Here is a 10,363-nt window from a genome sequence, read left to right on the forward strand (position 1 = left end):
ATTGTATTATCACTGGCCCCCCCATTGTAACCACTGGCCCCCCCATTGTAACCACTGCCCCCCCCCCCCCCATTGTAACCACTGGTCCGGAGCATTCGTCCAAAATAAATGGACTAATAATGAAGAAAATGAACACATTTGTTGCCATAGTAATCTATGCACTAACTACATTACTACTGTACTACAACATTTGAATCATCAGTTCTTCCTCATTTTCCTCAATTGTTCATATTTGGTTTATTAAAATAATGATATTTTGGTCATTGTTAAAAAATGTCAGCTATTATTATGAGTATTATTATTATTATAAAGCGCTTTCTGCCTTCCTGTCATCAGGAGTTAGAAAGGTAATGGCTATGTAATAGATTTGATCCTTCATTCTCCTGCTGGGACATTTCCCTAAAGCCAATACCTTTATATGTTCTACTCTTCACTTCCTGTCAGCAGAGGTCATTGATGTACAGAGCCGACAGAAGACCTTGTTTATATGGGCATCATATTGAGAGGTGCAGTGACGCGTCCTAAAACCAGGAAGTAAGCTGCTGGTTCCCTCCACAAAGAGCAAAGGGATTTCTCCACAGGGTTTTGGAACATAGCTGGAAATAAGGTCTGTGGAAAACAAACCTGTTTGATAAATGCACGTTTTGTTCAGCCGGTTAATCTCCACATGTCTACCCTACTTTCATAATGTTGGACTAATAAATCTAATGGATAGATTATAAAAGGTTTTAGGACGCGTCACTGCACCACTAGAAGCCAACTCCATCGATCAAGCTGGCTGAAACTTTCTCTCCCTCTTCTTCTCATGCTCCCTGTCACTCCTTTAACTCCTCCGGTAACTTTCTTTTATTTGAAGATAGTTTTTTGCCCGGCGTTTGGCCGGTTACCGCTGGTATTAAAAACATTTAGGCGAATGGTTAGGTGGCGCGATAGTCTGTAGTGAAGGAGCGCGCTCACGGGAGCCTGCTCGCGCTGTGCTCCGCAGCAAACAGCTGTTTGCTTTCACCCAACAACAACAACCGCCTCACTGAACGCTCTGTTGTAGCGTTGATAAACTAAACAATTTAACAACATTGCTAGTCAAAATACCAATACCACAGGACCATTCTTTTAAAGCAATATTTTTAGTGGCCCGAGCGGGCAAGTGGAAAGTAGGTCCTTATGCTGGCCCGGGGGTGTCTAAATAGTGCTTCCGGGCCAGCGGGCCATTTAATGTCGAGCCCTGCTGTCCTTAGACCAGTGGTTCTCAAAGTGGGGGGCGCGCCCCCCCTGGTGGGCGCAGAGGCATGCCAGGGGGGGCGCGAGAGACGAGGAGGAAAAATGGTTATAAAAAAAAAAAAAAAGATTAAAAAAAAAAAAAAAAAAATCATAATTTGAAAAATTATTGATTCGAAAATAATATGATGCAGTACAGTACTATTACGTCTGGGTCTCTGTTTCATTAAAGCTTGGCTCTGTGTGTGTGTGTGGAATGAGCCATTTTGTGTGCGCGTGAGAGAGAGAGAGAGCGCACCGGTACTGGAGATCGTTGTTGTTAGCTTCTGGTGCTAGCAAGCTACGCTAACGGATATAAGGAGTTTTTTCAACAACAAAGTGGAGGAGAGTCCTCTCCTGTCAGACTGAGAGCTAAAGGACTCTCTCAGTGTTATCTCAGTGGGTCTCAAATGTTTTGGTCACCATTAATGTAAATAATTATTTCCGAGGCACACGTTTATATGATCATTATAGTTATAAAAAAATAAGAGAATAAATGAAAAACAGGTATGAAATACTATCTGACAGTAAAACAAGAATAAAGTTTAAAAGGGTGATTTGTAAAATATCCAAAGTAAATCTGTTTACAGTTCTGTTTCATCTGGGTGTTGAGAGATGTGTCCATAGATCTCTTCCTTTCGCTCTCAAAGTGCACCAGATTGATGCTTTTAACTTCAATATTTAAAAATAAATCTTCCCGGGGAAGCATCCCCCCGGACCCCCCTATGTGACGTCCACACACCACCTATAAAAATAGCACTTTATCCCTGCTTACACCTATATGCCGTGAGCTGAATATCGAGCCTTCATTGTAACAGTCGCGGGTACGTTGTGTATATGCGTGGGGAGTGTTGCAGTAGAAAATTCCACTGTAGCGACCGGTACATTAATGGGAAACCCTAAATGTTTGAGCACCCTCTATGAAACGTCAAGCTACCCCACAGCACCCCCAAAATAAATCTCTGGCGCCGCCACTGAGCCTGATTATTCGTTTTGGGGGGGCCCGACTTTTTTTTTTCTCCAAAGGGGGGGCCTGACAGAAAAAGTTTGAGAACCACTGCCTTAGACCCTCTGTCCTCAGACCCTCTGTCCTTAGACCCTAGACCCTCTGTCCTTAGACCCTCTGTCCTCTGACCCTCTATCCTCAGACCCTCTGTCCTCAGACCCTCACATCGTACAAGGAAACACTTCCAGAGAAAACCCACAGTTTAAAGGAAAAATGGGAGAAAGCTCAGGGAGAGCAACAGAGGAGGGATCCCTCTCCCAGGACGGACAGACGTGCAATAGATGCCGTGTGTAAATTGAAGAGATAATACATTTGCAACATAGGTAGACCAGATGTTTAGAAATGCATGTGTGTATAATAAGAAGATGAATCCACGAGGATATCCATCCAGGACTTATGATCCAGGACCACAGCCACGACTCAAGATCCAGGACTCGCGATCCATGACACAGGACCGCAGGATCATCCATGACTCCGGATCCCGGCGTATATAGACACCAGAAAGAAAGACATTTGGGGAAGCTGGGTTAATCGGAACATGAGAGTACACAGGTACAGACAGAGAGAAGGAAGAAGTAAGATGTCCCCCGACAAACTAAGCCTATATCAGCAAAACTAGGGGCTGAATCTAATCAGCCCTAACTATAAGCTTAGTACTATGACACTTGATTAAAAAGATATACATCAATAATAGTTTTTAAATACTCAAAACGTTGTCACAGTACCAAGAGTAAATTATATAAGTTAATTTAAGTCAATAGATTCATACAAATAAAGCCTATAATAGTTATTTATAATATAAATGTAGTGTGAGACCAGCAGTTTATTTTAAACTCTAGAAAATGATTTCTTTGGATTCCTGTTGGAAGACGTGGCTTCTCTTTGAGAGACTTTTATTTTGAAATGTCTCTGTTGTTGTTTCTGAAGACAGGATGAACTCAGACTCCATCTTGTTGTCGGACTCGTTAACAGACTCTAACGTGGTCCAGAAGCAGCTTTCACTTTCACACGCCTGTATTTAAAGTTTAATTTAACACAAACATATCAATATTATAATATGTTCTAACATATAGATGATGAAGATGATGTTTAACACACATATGGTAGATGTTTCCAGCTCCTATTCAAAGCAGTTTGAAGATAATGTTTTCTTTCAAATCAGGCTGATGCAGAATACATTTACTGCTGTTTGTTTTCACAGATCATTTAAAGTGCGACTCGATGTTACTGAAGGACAAACCTTTTATATCATTTTATTATTTGAAACCTTTCAAGGTTAGAAACATGGTAGACCTGTTGGGAAAACACAATGAGAATACAAACAATATAACTGTAAAGAAGCAGTGCCCTGCCTCACTTCTGTTTTTAATATTTCTGCAGCTTTTCACAGAGAGCATGCTCAGAAATGTGCATCTCTTTAATCTGAAGAAATAGCCACAGTGTATTGGTAAATGAATGACGTTAGGCTCTGACGTTTTCTCTCTGAGAATCACCCCCCCCCCTTGATGCAGGTGCTAAAGGTCATAATCTGCTGCTCCTGATAACCCTAAGCAATCGCCCTTTTTCTAGTTCCAGAATTTGGAGAATCAAATTGCAGAATTTAAGGAACTAAGGAAGGAATAGAGACGCTCCGGATGTTGGTATTTCTTTTCGTGACTCCAAATGCAAAGACCCAAAATCTCCATATTTCCTCACAGAAGTTAAGACCTAAACATCTGTGTACAAAATGCAACTAATAAAACGTAACACCTGTAACTCTACGTGTTGCAGCTTAGTTACTCTTAGCAAAGAACACACGGCTGAGAAGAAGACAGAGCAGAAGACATTCTGCATTTGAGTGATTTAACATTTACATTTACAAATCTGTTCTCTCACATGACTTCTAGAAAAAGGCTTTCAGGACTGAACATTGAGCTTCAGCTTCTCGTTGAACTGGGAGAGCACTTCCTGGAAGGAGTCGGAGGGCACCGTCTGCTCCACCACCAGCCGGACCCCGCTCTCTAGGACCCGGTAGTACCGCTTCAGCTCCTGCAGCTCGGCCTGCAGACGCTGCTCCACCTGCAGATGCTGATGCGTCTCCTCCCTCAGCTTCAGCTCGTACTTCCTCTCCACCCCTCGGATCTCCTCCCTCAGCTTCCTGTCATAGTGCTCCCTAAGCTCCGCCTCTCTGCGGTCCAGCATCTCCACCACCTCCTCGTAGCGGACGTTGGAGTAGAACTGTCCTCCGTTAGCCTCCAGCATCTGCTCCACCTTCTCCAGCAGATCCAGCACCTGTCCGCGGTCGTTGGCCCTGGCGTTGTTGAAGACGTGGAACCGGTTCCCCGCCTTCTTCAGGACGGCCCTCAGATCGGGGCCCGCCTCCTGCAGCAGCTGAGGCCCCGCGGCGTCTCCGTGGGTGAAGAGGACGATGGTGTGTTTCCAGGCGTCCGCCCCAAAGATCTGCTCCAGCTGAAGCACGGCGTCTCGCTCCTCCCCGGTGAAGGGCCCCACCCTGATGACCAGCAGGAAGGCGTGGGGCCCCGGCGCCGACATGTTGATGCACTTTGAGATCTCTCTCTTCACGCTGTGCTCCGGTAACGAGGTGTCGAAGAGCCCGGGGGTGTCCACCACCTCCACCTGCCTCCCAGAGACCTCCCCCGTCTGCTTACAGCACTCCTTGGTGACTGGGGGAGGAAACACACAATATGTTACACACACACACACACACACACACACACACACACACACACACACACACACACACACACACACACACACACACACACACACACACACACACACACACACACACACACACACACACACACACACACACACACACACACACACACACACACACACACACACACACACACACACACACACACACACACACACACACAATATTTAACACACACACACACACACACACACAGACACCCTCTCTCCCCCACACACACACACACACAGACACCCTCTCTCTCTCTCCCCCACACACACACACACACACACACACACACACACACCCTCTCTCCCCCACACACACACACACACACACACACACACACACACACACACACACACACACACACACACACACACACACACACACACACACACACACACACACACACACACACACACACACACACACACACACCCTCTCTCCCCCCCCCACACACACACACACACACACACACACACACACACACACACACACACACACACACACACACACACACACACAATATTTAACACACACACACACACACACACACACACACACACACACACACACACACACACACACACACACACACACACACACACACACACACACACACACACACACACACACACACACACACACACACACACACACACACACACACACACACACACACACACACACACACACACACACACCTGAGGACTGATGGACGGCGGCGCTGAAGGCGTCTCTTCCCAGCAACGTGTTTCCACTGGAGCTCTTCCCGGCTCCAGTCTTCCCAAGAAGAACCAGCCTGAAGACTGGGTTAGGGAAACACATTCATGAGACGTTAGGAGATGATCACTTCTATCAGAAATCACTAACTCTTTTGGCTCAAAGGTGTGTTTCCCTCTGGAGTAAAGAGTGGCCTGCTTTGTGTTAAAGGGAGCAGGCTGCCCAACATGAGGCAGCATCTGGAACATGGACTGCAGATGTTTCAATGTGTTGAAAGTGTTTCACACCTGGAGGATAGTCCTTGCTGTTCCTCCTCTTCTCTCCTGTTCAGAGACAGAGACACATGTATTATTAGTAATCAGGAAACCTCCCATTCAAGAGGACTCATCATTTATATATATATATATATTTAAGCAATAGCTCACTTCAGGCCGTGGTATATGCTCATTATATCACAGCTAAGGGGCGTGGTTCGGCCCGACGCGAAGAGGAGGGTCGAACCACGCCCCTTAGCTGAATATATAATGAGCATATACCACGGCCTGAAGTGAGCTATTGCTTTTATAAAACGGTTACCAAGTGTGGCAATATGAAAGAAAAATACACACTCTAATTGAAATAGTTTTTATTCGTAAATAATGATGATCAAAATAAAATAGTCTGGACCGCTGCGCAAAAAGGAGGGCTTCTGCCCCGTTACTTCTCCGCTGCTTTCTTGTTCCAGTATGAACAGTTTGCTGTTCAGGCCATCGGTATACTGTTTTTCTTACACGCGGAGGGATACTGACTTGTTGTGAAAAGTAACTTACAATTCTACCCATGGTATACGCTCAGTATATCACGGCTACGAACCAATCAGATTGCTTGTTTTGACTTGTCCGTTTTATAAATATAGTTATACACTTTTACACGTGCTCATTAAAAAATAAATAATAAAAGTCAAGTCAGCCTCAGTTTTAAACTCTGCTTTTAAAAGTTGTTTATTAAACGTGTCTTCCTCTTTAAAATGTCTATCAAACTTATTTATTAAAACACGTTATTATCTAGTGCTAAGGTCTTTTAAACTTTACTCATTTCCTAATCCATTTTCAACCCTTTGAAAGCCCTGGACCAAAGGTCACAACGTGTGCAGCACACAGTTTGATATCAGTAACACGCTGATAAGGCTGAATGTAGAGATAATGATTAACTCTGTGGAGAAGGAGCTCTGCTGTCACTCAGAGACTCAGGAGAACCTTCCTGAGTCTGTGGAGAAGGAGCTCTGCTGTCACTCAGAGACTCAGGAGAACCTTCCTGAGTCTCTGGAGAAGGAGCTCTGCTGTCACTCAGAGACTCAGGAGAACCTTCCTGAGTCTCTGGAGAAGGAGCTCTGCTGTCACTCAGAGACTCAGGAGAACCTTCCTGAGTCTCTGGAGAAGGAGCTCTGCTGTCACTCAGAGACTCAGGAGAACCTTCCTGAGTCTCTGGAGAAGGAGCTCTGCTGTCACTCAGAGACTCAGGAGAACCTTCCTGAGTCTCTGGAGAAGGAGCTCTGCTGTCACTCAGAGACTCAGGAGAACCTTCCTGAGTCTCTGGAGAAGGAGCTCTGCTGTCACTCAGAGACTCAGGAGAACCTTCCTGAGTCTGTGGAGAAGGAGCTCTGCTGTCACTCAGAGACTCAGGAGAACCTTCCTGAGTCTCTGGAGAAGGACTCGAGGACTCTTCAGCAGCTCCTTAATCGTTCAGTCTGTCCTCAGTGACCCTGGCTGGACAAAGACCCCCATGACACTGTGACTATAGGGGGGTTACATTATGATTATTACATGTACACAGTGCTCCTGGGAATCAGGCCTTATGTGTGATACTTTAATATTTGTGTTGTTGTTGAGACGCAGGGTGATTGTATTCTTTCAGAGTGAACGCATCAACAGGAATCTGTTAGACCCGATCCCCCCAGTTCCTCTGGTTCCTGGAGGAACACCCGTAACAAACCCCAACAGCAACCATCTGATTTGAGGAGGGGGCCACGCGCCTCAGAGTCTTATAGCAGGGCTAATGTGTGTTACATGATCATTTAATGATATGTGTGTCAGTGCTACAGTGGGAGCCACCGCCTGCACAGAGCATCACAGATCCCTCATGAAAGGTCATCTTTCTGTAGAAAGGGTGTGAAATGTGTTCAAACTGTGAGGAGTGGAGGTCTCACTACAACGAGGCGATGCAGAGTTCAGTGCAGGAAACACACAGAAGAAAACAGCCAGGAGTAAGACGACAGATTCAGACGAATAATCATGGAGAGATTTGGTCAGTACTCAGAATGAACAACAAGTACTTAGTTACTTTACACCACAGTTTCGTTGCACCTATAATTCCTGTCCAAGTGGATTTTCTAATATAATATATATCATCGTTAAATGATTTCAACAATATTATTTAAAAGTATCACCTTTCATATTTATCTTGTTTCAAAATGTTTTCCATGTGGCGCTGTTTGGAAAGCTAATATAAAAAGACCTTATATATATATATATATATATATATATATATATATATATATATATCCGTATAATACTTTATAATCTTTGCTTAGAGTCTATAAATACATAAGGTTAATACATGAGGCTGAATAAATGTATCTGCGTCATTTGGTCTAAAGTGAAAGTAAAGAATAAATCATGAAAAACTGAATAAATCCCGTCTTTAAACTCTGAAACCTCTGAGGAAGAAAAGATACTCGAGATCAAAGTGGGTTTAAAGAATCCCAGAGTGCAATAATCAGAGTAAATGAAACTTACTGGGTTTACTGGTTTCTGCCATTCCTCCAGCCGATAACTCCTTTCTGTCAAGAGGAAACTCTGCACAACTACATCCGGTCTACACAATAAAACTCACCGGGGCAGAGCCTGAGAAACAACTAACAGTTAGAAACCAGTGCTCTGCTCTCTGGAGCCGGTTCTACAGACCCTGATCTCTCTGAGTTACCTGAACCCCAACAACCCCAACAAAGAGCTCTCGCTAAGCGGTCCTACGAAGCTGGTTATCAACTCGGTAACTCAAGCCAGGGTTTCTCTGGCCGGGCTGAGTGCGCGTTCACATGAAAGGGGCGGGGCTAGCAACATTTGACCAATCACAAACATGGGGAAGCGCACTGACAGCGCAGTATGGGCTCAGAACAGTCTCATAATACACACATGCGCGCAAAAGGATTCACACTTGTGTTTTTCAATGCACACACAAATGTGTTCCCTTTCATATACATGTAGGCTAAATAAAATCCAAACACTCTGAACCTGCAAAACACAAACCGCTTTCTGTGCACGGATCGCTGTGCATTCGTGTGTTGGTTTTTTTGAGACTCCCCTGACGCTCACACCGCTTCGTGCTTGTAATTTTTTCTATCTATAGCCAATCAGATGTCTCCTCAATTCTAAGCCAATCACATGAGCGAGCCCCCACGAGGGTAGATTTCTTGCGTTCATGACGTAGCGCTTCATGTGTGCATTTTGCGCAGTCCGGAGCTGATAGGTCCATGGAGCCTGCCTGCTGGCGCTAATCTCAGGACACCTCCACTCTCAGTACATTGCCACTTTCCGAACAGGAAATGCACGCAAATACAAGCCTTTATATTATTAAGGTACAGCGCCACTTTCCGAACCATTGATGAATGCTTGTGTGTTCACAGAAACGGCAGGAAAAACCGTTTGAAATGTGTGTTTCCTGTATGGCGAATACAGCTGCTTTATTTATGTCTGTATGAAGTTGTTGTGAGTGTGGAGGGAGCAGCTCCAGGTTAGTTTAGCCTAATCGATCAGTGCACTACGAAGCCAGTGCTCGACAGTGAACTGTCAACGGGGGGAGCCCCGCCGGTCATTATCGGCTGATATTCACTCTTAATAGTTTGATCGGTGCTCTCTATAAAGGCCGATCAGGAGAGCTGGATCTGTTCGATATGGACATAAACGAGAGTGAAGTATAACCGGACGCGAGAGAGAAATTAGATCAACTGCTGAGTCTGACGGAGACACGCAGCTCTGCATGATCACCTGAAGCCCCGCCCTCTGTTTAGCGAGCTGACCGGACTGCGCAAAATGCGTATATGAAGTGTCATGAACGCAAGAAATCATACCCTCGTGGGGGCGCGCTCATGTGATTGGCTTAGAATTGAGGAGACATCTGATTGGCTATAGATGAGAGAAATTACAAGTACGAATCGGGTGAGCGTCAGGGGAGTCTCAAAAAACCCACACACGAATGCACAGCGATCCGTGCACAGAGAGCGGGTTGTGTTTGCAGGTTCAGGATTTAAACGGAAAACAAATATGTGAGGATCAAAAATACACATTTAAAACTTTTTTCTGTATTTGGAGTTTATTTACATATGAAACGGAAGCCATTTGTGTGTGCATTGAAAAACACAAGTGTGGATCCTTCTGTGTGCATGTGTGTATTAGGAGACTGTTCTGAGCCCCATAGCGCAGCGCGTCATACTTCCTGAATGAAAAGTGAACTATTGTAGCGTCCGAGGTGTTAGGGCTTCAAAGTTAATTCTGTATCACAAATACTGAGGAACTTTGTGCTTGTGGAGCGTCACAAACAGCACCTCCATTTATTACTTTCCACTCTCTCTTTCCACACCTTCAGCCAGACTGCGCATGCTCAAAACACATGAACTCTCACCCCAATGCTTACACTATAGAGGC

The 10,363-nt window shown here is 44.9% G+C and overlaps 1 protein-coding gene across 1 annotated transcript in view; it reads right to left on the bottom strand.

The window, feature by feature from the left end:
• Positions 1 to 3,482: 3,482 nt before the first annotated feature.
• Positions 3,483 to 10,363, bottom strand: part of LOC307018391 (GTPase IMAP family member 8-like) — a 19,293-nt gene continuing 12,412 nt past the window's right edge. The window contains exons 7-10 of the mRNA XM_079648622.1: positions 6,875 to 7,363; positions 5,972 to 6,007; positions 5,666 to 5,770; positions 3,483 to 4,923 (exon numbers count right to left, since the gene is read on the bottom strand). Coding sequence (XP_079504748.1) covers positions 4,157 to 4,923; positions 5,666 to 5,770; positions 5,972 to 6,007; positions 6,875 to 7,363 — 1,397 coding nt within the window. The 3' untranslated portion in view covers positions 3,483 to 4,156. The remainder of the gene's footprint in view (positions 4,924 to 5,665; positions 5,771 to 5,971; positions 6,008 to 6,874; positions 7,364 to 10,363) is intronic.

This window comes from Notothenia rossii, assembly GCF_949606895.1.
Source record: "Notothenia rossii genome assembly, chromosome: 9".
Taxonomy (NCBI): Eukaryota; Metazoa; Chordata; class Actinopteri; order Perciformes; family Nototheniidae; genus Notothenia; species Notothenia rossii.